Source organism: Mastacembelus armatus, chromosome 1, assembly GCF_900324485.2.
Source record: "Mastacembelus armatus chromosome 1, fMasArm1.2, whole genome shotgun sequence".
In the NCBI taxonomy this organism is placed as follows: domain Eukaryota; kingdom Metazoa; phylum Chordata; class Actinopteri; order Synbranchiformes; family Mastacembelidae; genus Mastacembelus; species Mastacembelus armatus.
The window spans coordinates 14,544,646-14,557,165 of record NC_046633.1 but is presented as its reverse complement, the minus strand read 5'-3'; the positions used below and the strand labels follow the sequence as shown (position 1 = coordinate 14,557,165).

The following is a 12,520-nucleotide window of genomic DNA, read 5'->3' as shown; positions in this document are numbered from 1 at the left end:
TTTGTTTTATGAAAGAATGTGTATATTAATGTACAGAGTGACTTTAAAATGGACTGGTGTGTAATATTTTTTCAAACCAACGTTAAGTTCATGCAGAATGCTAACTTCAGAACAGCTGACCCACTGCAAAGGCAAACCAGGTCAAAGGCAATTCTTTCCCTCCCATGTGTGCTGTCATTTCAGCAGGGAAAATCCACAGCTGGTATGTCATCACACTTCAGCACTGCCAAAGGTCCATCCCAGTAACAAACACAGCACATGTAGGACTAATTACTGTATAATATTATAAGTGTTGTTAAAGTTTAAATTATAATTTAACTGTTTAATCTGTTAAATGCTAGAATAAAGTTATCTTAGAGCACTCTTGTGGCATTTTATTTCAACAGCATGGCTAATTTTATTAGCAATGAACATTTTTAGGAATTATTTTTACTAAATGACTGACACAGGTCACAGCTCCTACTAAAGGTTAAGTTCAAAGAGCAGAGTTGTTTTATTGTATCCACATCACAGGCATATCAATTCTATCAGACTGTTACACCAAAAGAAGAAAATTTATAGTTTTTCTCTTAAGAATCAACATGGATTCGAGCTACACTCCCCAAGCCACCCTTCCATTTCTCATTTGTGCATTGGTTTATATTTGTACACAACATGCCAAGGGTGACAGGAAATGTAATTTAAGACTTTGTGACTTAGAATACAGTGTGACTTCAGAGGTGGTTGTGGTTGAATGATACATAATTAGGTGACCAAAGGAAACTGAAAGAATATCTAGGCTATTAGAACGTCTATGTTAACATGAATTAACATCACCAAAACGGCTTGGTTATATAATTGTTGATGTAAAATATTGTATAAGTTGTAACCTATTTGCCTGTGTTGGAAATACCAGATATTGCAAATAATTCCTACTTGCTTTAAATTAAAAGGAATAATTTCCTGAACAAAACTTGAACATATTCTTAAAATCAATTTGGAATACTTTAATACTTTAAAACAGACTTGTAACTTACTGTACTGGCTCTCTTTGACAGGGAAGTGGCAGATGGGAGATCTTGACTGATCCTCCTTCAGACGCACAGACAGAACCTTTCTCTGCAGAGTGGCAGACTTCCTGACCAGGAATACCTGCACCACAAAGGAATTAGAAGACATGAAATATAAAACACTCTCAGACAATATTAGTAGGTAACACCTGAATCTCTGGATGGTAACTTCTCACCCCTGGTGGTTGTTTGAAGAGGATGCGACTGGCTTCTGTTTCACTGACTGCCAGCAGTAGCCATACCGGGTGGGTTTGACTCAGCCTGTCCAGCACACTCATCCTTCTTCTCAAGGAGTCATAGCCAGAATCCCTTTCTCCCATCACCCTGCAACAGTTGGGGGGCATCAGGTAAACTCCACTCACCTCACTCTCCAGCCTAGGAGAGTGACAGAGAAACAGAGGTCGGGTATAACATTTCTGCCATCTCCTGGCGAATATGAGTACTAAATTAAACATGTATTTAAAAAATACTGTTGCAGGAAATGTTTAAGAGAACAAGAAACTATGCAAAACAAGCTGATGGAAATTTACTGTAAATTCTGCATCATCAAGGTAACAATGATATGATCAGTAAGAAAACAGATTTGACAGATGAATAAAAGATTTTTAAGAGCACAAGAAAAGTATGGAAAACTGCTTTACCCTTGTAATTCCTTGGGATTCTTGTCTGTAGTCGAAGAGGTCTGGACCATCTCCTTCTTCAGATCGCAGATCTCAGATGCAAATGTGTCAATGAGCTGGAAGATGACAGAACGAAAGGCTTAAACTGATGAGTAAATACACAAAGGAGAAGAGAAGGGAGAAGAGCAGTAAACGAAACCGACAGCATTTCTCAAACATTGATTACAAAGTAAGAAACTGAGACTTTGGGATGGACAGCCTGTACTAGTCAAACTCAAACAAAAGACAGGGAAATGGTTAGTCATTTTTCCTGTGTGTGAGCTTCATTTCCTCATGGCAGGAAACATGGAGGCAAAGTATGGTCAAAAAATAACTCACATCAACATCCGCAGAGTGCTGAGACATTTCCTAGTGGTCTCTGCAGTTGTAATACTGCAGGAAGGAATGCTTGCACTGTTTTCAGACTGACAAAAATATGAATTGTCACTATTGCCATATAAATCCATGTTTAGAAGTAATTACTCAACAGAATAGACAGTAGCAGTGATTAGTAGATTAGTGATTTAGTAATGTGTAGGATTATGTCAACTAGAGTCATGAAAAATATGAATGGAGAATTCATCCTAAATCAGCACAGTTCTATCCTCCAAAAAGGACTAACAACATATGAAAAAAAAAAAAAAAAACAGTTAAAATAGGCAACAAATTGCTTGCATGTTGTCTTGTTTTGTTTGGCATTTCTCACATTCTCTGGTTCCATTTTAGATCACTCAGGGACCTCCTCAACCATAACAGAGCAGATGTCGAAATTTACACACTGCACTGATGATCTGGGTCAAACAAACAACAATGAACACAGAGCACCAAAAAATAAAGACCAGCCTTTTCAGGCAACTGAGGTAAAATATATGAATACAAAATAAAAAACTGTATGTCTTTATATTTTTATTTTTAATGAACACTTTCGCCTCCAAGCAATGTTTCCTTTACACACTTTAACCAGTAGGAGACATCCTTTTACAAACTATTCTTCACCATCAGGACTCCAGGCGAGACAATAGTAACCATAGCCCCCCCTTCCCAGCTCGCAGGACTAAGTGGAGCCAGCTCGACTAAAGCCGCAGACTCCCCCCCTCCCCCCAGGTCAAAGCTCTATAACACAACACAAGTTCACAAGTTAGCTTCAGGATTACTGTGGAACTGAAAAATGTACACTACCCGTTAGGCAGTTTTACATTGCAATTGAATGAGAAAGTATGTCCAAACTTTTGAATGGCAGTGTATAATTTAAACACAAACTGGTGGTGCTCAGTCTAAATCCTGGTTGAAGGTGGCTATTACAGTCTCGACAGCTGACCTATAAAGGGATGGAAAGCCAGCAGTCTCACCCAGCGAAGTGTCATTTTTCCCTATCAAAATCTGTCAAAATCCCAAAAACCACATGCTACAAATAGTCAAAGTTGTGGAATAAAGAGGAAAACATTTGGAAAATAAAGTGTTAGCCCTTCTAAGGAACAAACAATAATCTCACAGGCTGATTTTACCACTTCGGATAACAGTATTTACAGCACTTTTGTACCATAAATAAATAAACAGATTACAAATGGCTTGAAGCAAAGCAAATCTCACACTAAGAGAAACCCCACACTTACTGTGGGAATTCAATTAACCATTTTATTTTATTATTGTTTGGGTGCATGTATTCACTGGCATGAAAAGGGCCGAGAAGGAATTAGACATTTTGGGATATACGCTTTTTTCCCCATTTCATTCTGAGAGTTAAACGACTCTCACCGCTGTCTGTCAAATTTTATATTTTGCATTATGCTACTTATGCTTTTGTCGCTTCATATTTAACAATTACATAATCCTTGTACAAATGTTGCCAGCAGAAATGAATGAGAGGGTTATATCCCTGCACCTTCGGGCTCTCACTATCGTTTGTGCTTATGCACCAAATGACGGAGATATTGGAAAAGTTCTCTAAGTGGGGACTCCATGATTCTACTCGGGGACTTCAACGCACTCTGGCTGAATGTTCTGGACACTCGGGTAAAAAGAGGGGCTGAATTGTCAACTGCTCACCACCTGGTGGTGAATTGGATTCAGTGGTGGAGGAGGACACTGGACGGACCAGGCAGGCCCAGACACATAGTGAGGGTGTGTTTGGGAATGTCTGGTAGAGGCCCCTGTACAAGAGGTAATCAGCTCTTACCTCAGACAGAGCTTTTCACACATCCTGGGGGAGGCTGGGGTCATTGAGTCTGAACGGACTATGTTCCATGCCTCCATTGCCGAAGCGGCTGAACTGAGCTGTGGCCATAAGCTCATCTGTGCTTGTCATGGCAGAATTTCTCGATCCTGGTGGTTGACACAGGAAGTAAAGGATGCCCTTAGGCTGAAGAAAGAGTCCTATCGAGCTTGGTTGGCTTGTGCCGTTTGTAAACGATTCTGTTCATTATTTTAATGGACAGAATTTCTAGGTGCAGTCATAGATTGAAGGGGGTTTCAGTTTGGTGGACATAGGGTCTCATCTCTGCTCTTTGCAGATGATGTGGTTCTATTAGTTGCATTGAGCCAGGACCTGCAGTGTGCACTGGGGTGGTTTGCAGCTGGGATGAAAATAAGCACCAAAAATGTCCTCACTTTCCCAACATGTCCACACTGCCATGGTTTAAAACTTACTGGGTCTTAAAAAGTGTTTAGACATACAAGTACAACCACACAAAATTTTATTCAGTCCCTTTAAGACTTGTATATGTATCCATAAGGATATCTGTGTAGAGTAAGTGATTCTCTGCATGTGCTGCTGTTAAAGCCATGGTTGGAGTCAATGGAAAACTATGTGTTTGGTTTTAACACATACAGAGAGTGCTTTCACAGGGGTAGCGAGGATGGAAAAAGCTGCAAAGGAAATTAAAAGTGAGGCAACATTGGGTTTTTGTTTCTCAGGTCATCATCTGTTTTTGTGGTGGTTGGAACTATTCATCTGTGCTGAATGAACTTATTATATGCAGCCAGGTATAAGCTGTAACCTTTTTATACATATCACAATAAAACACATGCTTCTTGGGCTTATGAAATCCACAAGACCAAGAATAACTTTTCACACCATTTTCAAGCACCAATTTTCCATTTATCAGACCCAAACCTGGTTTTGTGAGGTACTATTTAAGTTTATCAGTGTGCAATCATGCATCAATGAATGCATGTTAAAATGGATTAACAGCTTTTAGGCAAACTTGCAGCAGAGCAGATGAAGAGAGAAGATAACAGTTCATCAATAGAACCACGTTCACGTGGTGCATTCAATAGGGAACGCACCCTTACAAGCTTCTATGTAATTACTCCAGGGAAACTGAATACCCCTTTTGTTGTTTTTTGGAACACCAAATTCTACATTTTACTTCAGTAACAAAGAACACAACTGACTGAAATCTTCTGTGCATGAGCTGAGACTGGCACTTTTTTAATGTTATGGTGAATTTGAATGTAAGAACACTGACATGTCTTTTATTTTCATGATCATAGTTTATGAGATTATTCATCAAATAGATCAAGAGATTAGATCGTCAAATAGTTTGTCTACTCAATTACCGATTTAATGTAATAGGCCTGCTTATTATAAGATTATATCAGTGGTGCACCATTTTTAAGTACTGGAGTACTGCAATATATGGCATTATATATTGTTATCAAATTGGTATTGTATCAAACTGTATCGTACCACATTGTATCGAGGTACATATCACATCATGGCTCGTATATATCATATCGTGACGCCCTTAACAATACCCCGTCCTACTTCAAAAGCCTGCATGTCTGATAGTATGGGGGTGCATTAGTGCCTATGGAATGGGCAGCTTGCACTGGAAAAGGCACCATTACTGCTGAAAGATATGTCCAGCTTTTAGAGCGGCATATGCTCCCATCCAGACAATGTCTTTTTCAAAGAAGGCCTTGCCTATTTCAGCAGGACAATCTGCTGAATATAACAGCATGGCTTCGTAGTAGAAGAATCTGGGTGCTGAACTGGCCTGTCTGCAGTCCAGACCTTTCACCAACTGAAAATATTTGGCACATCTTGAAATGAAAAATACAACAAAGAAGACACAGGACTGTTGAGCAGTTATAATCCTATAACAGGCAAGAATAGCACAACATTTCTTTCCCAAACCTCCAGCAACTGGTTTCCTCAGTTTTCAGATGTTTTCAGACTGTTGTTAAATGAAGAAGGGATGCTACACTGCGGTAATTATGGACCTGTCCCAATTTCTTTGAGATGTGTGGCTGCCATCAATTTCAAAATTACCTTATTTTTTTGTTAAAATGGTACATTATCTAATTTTAAACATTTGATATGTTTTATTGTGAATAAAATATGGGTTTATGAGAGTTACTTGTATTAATAATATAACTTAGATCAGTCTTTACCCTATATGTACACAGATTATTATTCATGGTGAAACGTAACCACTGCTTTATGCTTTTTACACTGTGGACAGCCAACAGCCATTTGACCTGCTGTCTGAGGTGAGGCCTCACATTCAGGATGAGGTTAAACACCCGTAACCTATATTTATCTACCTCCAACAAAAAAAGCAGTATTTAGGCAGAGGTTACATCTGTTAATAAGCTTAAACTAGGCTCCCTCTCTCAGTTTCTACAACATGTAGGATTTAGAACAATAAATCCCCAAATCAGGATCACAGTATCCTGTCAACACAGCAAGACAATTATTCCACCACTCACTGTGTGGGGGAAACAAACACACCATTTGGGTTGAAGCTAACAGATAGACTGCAAACACTGCAGAGTTCAGCAAGTTTAGTATATCTATATTACTGTTTAGTAACAGTAATATAGTAAAGTAATATAGTAACCTTTGAGATGAAACTGCACAAAGTATATGAGCTCTTAAAAGTTATTTGTAACAGAGCATAGGATGTTTTATGTGTTTTATAAGCTTTTCTGCTGTTTTACAGATTAGATTAGCTTGAGAGTAAGAAAATGGCAACTAACCTGTATTGTGCTGCGTAAATAATATAGTCTTGGTGTGAATGGCTTCAAAAGACTTCATTTTTTCACTGGTATGTGATACTGATACATTTGTGATATTGCTTGTGTTAGCTTAAATTAGAGTACTCAGGCTGCTGTGTGTTCAGGAGCTAGTGTTATGTTGGGCTGCACTCCAGGTCAAACTCCTGTTTTGGTTTTGAGATATTTCATTTTTATACATTTATTACTCCAAATATCTGAGCCTCCATTGTGCCTTTAAGCATCAAAGCTGGACTGAAAGTGCTGGTTAAATATATATATGTATAGCTTATATTTTGTTATATTATATTATATAACCCAAGAATGCTGAGTAACAGATTTAGAACGTGTGTGTGTACTTTAAGATAGTAAAAGAGAAAGAAGAGACAAAAAAGAAACAGAGAGGAGAGAGAGATGAAAGGGAGTGAGAGAGAAAGAGAGGCAGGGAGCAAAGAAACTTAAAGGAAGGAAAAGAGAGTTTTATTACGCTTGTGAGTGTATCTGTCGAGCTTCCAAAAAGAGCAGCTGGTATTCTTCAGTTTCAGCATGCCTTCGATATATAGCAGAAAGTGAAGGGAAAACCAACAAGAAACAGCTCCACTTTTATGTTTCATCAATCAAGACTCTATGACATTTCCTGAACATATAATGGTATCTGCTCAGTCAGAACTAATAATGGAAGAATTTGAACCACGGATAAAATGGTCTCCGAGGGCATAAATTCTCTTACCACAATCTGGACTAATTAACTTCTACGAGCCTCATTTATGTGGAATAATTTACTAACGTGTCAATTAATAAAAGTACTGTCCTGAAAAATTGAAGGTGCTTTCAAAAATAATGTAATTAATTTTAAATTTTATCACTTAACTTCATAGAAAGTGCAGCAAAAAGAAACCCCCTAAATTAAATCAATATTTAGAATAACAATCCAATTAAATAGCACTACTTCTCCTTAGTTTTAAATAAAGCTACTTCTTTGTGGCTGTATGTCTTGGACCAACCAGACACCTCCCAGATGGGATTGTGTGATGAATACGAATCTAAGGCATCTGAAGTGCCTAAAGCTTTGCACAGTACTGTGTGTAATTTAACTTCAACCAAGGTTAGGTGTGGCTATCTCGTCAGCTAACGTAAACTGACATTTTACATGCTGTTCATAGTGTTGACACAATTCTGTAGTTTTATTACATTTCTGTAAATGGTGAAACATATGGCAGATTCAGGTTTTAAGGGAATTGTGAGCAAAGATATAATAACAGGGTTTTGGTTTTGTGGAGCACTGTAACAATAGTGATTCAACCTTGTGTTTGCAACTTTGGTTCACAGGAAGTGATGTGTTTTACATTTCAAAGTAATTTTTGGAAAGTCAGCTACATCATCCTTCAGCTGTTACCTTAAAAAAGCTACTGCTCCTGTCCATGCGGCTGATGGGGGGATTACCGGGCGGTGAGCTGCAGGCCATGTTGTCTTCTATCTGGCTGTGTGTTTGGTTCTAGGGCAGCATCTGCACAGGCCAAAAATCTGTGGGTCAAAAACAGACTTCAGTTGAGATGGTTGTGATGTGGCACAACCTGAGGAAATTCCTACTCTGGCCATAGTATTATGGACATACTGGTCTGCTGTAATGCTTTCAGTGTGACTCGGTGTCTCTCTTTACCCCCCCCCCTTTCTCTCAAATAATTACCTCAGTCCTTTCTTATCTCATTCCAGCCTTCAGCTTATTTTTGGCTAAAACACTGTCTTCTCATTACCTGTCTCTCGTGTTTCCTCCCTCTCTCACATTCTCACTTGTTCTCTTTGCTATTTTTTTCCCATGCCCTCATACATAAATAAGTAATTTTCCATCTGGGAGAGCTTTGGTTCCAGCACATCTGCCCTTCTTCCCCACCCATCGTAACACAGTTTTAGGCCTTTGGTAACACACTTCCAAATGCTCAATTCTATGCTAAGTTGTGAAAAATGTGAAAGCCTACACACATTTAATGTATACAAACAATAATAAGAAGATCACCCTCTCCCCTAACACTGAACATGTTTCTCTCTCTCCAAACTCAGTTTTGGCCTCTCTTTTCTCATCTTTATCTCTTTGTCTGTGTGTTTGTGCCTCCACCCTACTCATTCTGTCTCTCTCTCAACAATCTTCTCCAGCCAGGCTGAAACTATTAGGCCAGCCCTTCGATTCCTGGCAGAGGTTCACAGTCTTCGAATACCATGGAGATGCTCTGTTTATTTGTCCATACGTGCATGCACTTTTATCTCACATAGGAAGGAAGACATTACCCCACACCATCAGAGACCGAGGGGGTGGAAACAAAAGACAGCTGACAAACACAGCACAAAGTTCAGTGGGTCAGATCAGGACAGCATGGTTTCAGACAATCAAATGTGACCATTTCTAAAGAGATGTTTTTGTTCACCTACTGGAAAGTTTGCAGAAGGGAAACAAAAGTGAAAGTCTAAAGTGCTCATTGTGGTCAAACTTTACTGCAGTATGTTCCCCAGACAGCAGAAAAAGAAGGCAAACCAAGCAGCATGCTACAGAGGTAAAGTCACATTGTTTCAGAACTCCAATGAAATAATACACATAACATATTTGCTTTGCCTTCCACTTAGGGTCACACTGTTTGATATGGCCAGCAGTTTTGTTGGGCTCCTTTTGCCTTCAAGTCCCCATCAGCTTCACTACAGACAACTGATTGTATTATGCACAGAGACCTAGAAAACAACCAGCAATACTAACTGTTCCTAACTTATGAAATATGGCCCTTTTATGGTGATATAAACAAATTTGTACCAAAATTACGAAATCATTTGACAATGTACAGTGCTTGGGGCTTCAGGGGAACCAGGAAGATGCCAGTTTGCTGACATGTAACTACAACAGTAAGGACTGTGTTATAGAAAACAATTCAAAGATCTTGTTTTGGGCTTGAGAGACTTACAAAAAGTAACTCTTTTTAATGTTTTCTAAAATTTTCTAAAATGTTAACAAAATTTTACACACAATATGTGAGGCAGTATTTAGCCACAGGTTCGTCCGAAATTGTATGCTAACATCAACATGCTTACATGCTTAATACAACAAAGCTTACATACTAATCCTTAGCAGTTATGCTGTACGTTATGTTAGTTTAGCATGTTGGTATGCTAACAGTGAACACAGAGTACAGACTGATGCATGAAAGGTCAGTTCGTGATCCATCCATCCTTTAGCAACAGGGGCGTGCGAGGACTGGAGCCAATCCCAGCTGACACAGGGCAAGTAGCAGAATATACAGATTACATTACGTATACCCTGGTTAAACTGCCAGTCTATCACAGGGATTAGTTAAATTACCAAGGTCTTCGTGATGTATCCTGATGGGAGCAATGCACCAATGTTCATGGCCATTCCATCCATTAGTTGTGAGGACATTTAATTCTAAAGATCAGGTTTCAATAAAACATGACGAATATCTGCAGTGAATGCCATGGCATTCCATCCAAATTACACCAATTAATTAATTACAAAAGTAAGCCAGTAGTTTCTACACTAACAAACAGCAAGCCAGTGACCTAGCCCTAAATCTTGACCTACAAATTTGGTGACCTGCACCAAGACTATTTCTTGACTCAAATCTTAAAGAGTCAGGCATTATGGTTTCATTTTCACAAATAGGTGAAAGTGGAATAAAGAATCCATTGGATTTGAACATCAGATGAATCAGAGAGGATGCTGGGTACTGAAGGAACCTTCCAACCCCCTCCTCACAGCTCTACTTCCCAAAATGAACTGTGGGATTGTCCAGAACCCTCTCCTCATCAAAACAGCAAGATCACATCAACCTCCTAACTTCCAACTGTATTATGTTCAGTCATTGCACAAGGACCACAGTGTTTCTCTTTGCATGTAGTCTATATGCGCATGCATGTGTGTTTTTGTCAGTTTGTTTGTGAGCATCAGCTGCAAGTAAACAGACACACATGCAACGTCTCTCTACAAATCATAAACATCCTGGCACTGCACCACGGACACATTGTTCCTAACACATATACTTGCACACATATTTATAGTTCAAAAAGGTAACACTACCATATATGAGATACGCAGGTATTAAAACATGAACACGATTTTTTGAATTCTAGGAATCCTACAGAGAAACAGAGACAGTAGGGGGCTCTTCGACCCTCCTGCGCATACACAGACCTGATTTTGGTTTACATAATGGTGATTAAAAAAAAAAAAAAAAACAACAGCATGACTTCATTAAGCCCTGTGGTATTTTTGTTTCATGGGGCCCTAATTTTCTCCCTGTGGGGGTCATTCTAGCTGTGAGGCTGTGCTGTCCTATATCAGTGTAATGAAAAGCTTCAGTGTTTGCTTCAGTGTTTGACAGACGTGTGAACACTGACATTGATATATTTGGCTCTTCTTCAGTATCATCATTAAATATTTTATGACAACAAAAAAAATCAATTTGATGGGAAATTACAAGGCTGTGATACTTAATGATTAATGTTCAACTTTATTTAAATATTTTCTGTATTGAACTTCATTTGTATCTGTGTCCTTTCATATACTATACATGAAAGTATGCATTGATTAATAGGTGCTACTTTCAAAGAAGGTACTTTTTATAAATGGTGTATCAAGTTTTACAAAAACAGAAAACAATAACCTAATGCTGTGTGGCCTTCAGCTGGATCTCATAGGCTTCTTCTTTCTATATAATTCAAAATCTTTTACTGTTTTTAAATTTCAGAAACAACTTTCACACTTGATTTCTAAGCTTTAGCCGGTGTTAGTTAGTAGTTGCAGTAACTCATTCATTAATGGTCATATGCCAACAACTATTAGGTTGCCCAAACCCCTTTGGTTTTTATCCTCCTCCATTGTTTTCCTTGTCATTTTAGTTAAGTGTTTTACATTGATTTGATGGATTGTTCACCTATTTGCATTCTAAAAATAAGCTGCAGACCATCTGGACCAAAATTTAAATCAATTTATTTAACACTGTATTAACATTTATGACTGCAGACCCAATGAATTATTGCATTGTGTTCTTATTAGAAATTAAGAACCCAAGTGCTTGCTTATTGAAAAGCATCCTTCTATCTCATTATAAAAGTCTGTTTTACAGACAACTGTCAGAAATCTACAACAAAGTCATGGAATTTCCTTAGTATTTCCTTTTCCTGTAGTAAAAGATTAATATGAACTGGATTATTATCTTAAATTATCATTATGTCTAACATAATTTAAATATAATCCTAATCAATGACTATTACTCTCATACATTGTTGTGTTCATCCAAAGATTTCTATTTGCAGCCATGTAGATAGTTTATATTGTATTCATCCCAATTTTAAATTCTACAATAATAAATCAACATTACTACAATGGACCGTAAAACAGGTAGAAATGTGATGAAACTAATATTTTTACCAACCCTCTCTCTGTTCCACCTTGTCAAAAACATACCCAACAAACAAAAATGGTGCTTGTTTACAGTAACTATCAAAACAACATGAAGTACTGCTTATTGTATCAGCTGTGAGATGCAGTGAAGAGTGTTGTGAGCCTAACAGGGCTCCATGCTGCTGTTAGGGCAGCAAAGCACGTGGAGGGGGCTGCAGGCAACTGCATAAACCCATTGCTGATAAGAACTCCCACATGCAGGCCATGTTTAGACCCTACAGGAAACACTGTTGCACAGATAGAAAGAGAGAATTTAAAAGCTACACTGACTTTGACTAAAGCAGTTAAAGAGTGTTGACCAGAATCTTCAAAGAGAATCAAGCCCCCCCCCCAAAGTTATGTGTGAGTATGTG

The 12,520-nt window shown here is 38.4% G+C and overlaps 1 protein-coding gene across 2 annotated transcripts in view; it reads right to left on the bottom strand.

Moving 5' to 3' along the window:
- The window catches only part of LOC113127976 (ras and Rab interactor 2), a 29,515-nt gene that overhangs the window by 13,658 nt on the left and 3,337 nt on the right, over nt 1-12,520 (bottom strand). For both annotated transcript variants that reach the window (XM_026302956.2, XM_026302957.2), the window contains exons 2-5: nt 8,103-8,230; nt 1,691-1,785; nt 1,226-1,424; nt 1,017-1,131 (exon numbers count right to left, since the gene is read on the bottom strand). In XM_026302956.2, coding sequence (XP_026158741.1) covers nt 1,017-1,131; nt 1,226-1,424; nt 1,691-1,785; nt 8,103-8,171 — 478 coding nt within the window. In that variant the 5' untranslated portion in view covers nt 8,172-8,230. The remainder of the gene's footprint in view (nt 1-1,016; nt 1,132-1,225; nt 1,425-1,690; nt 1,786-8,102; nt 8,231-12,520) is intronic.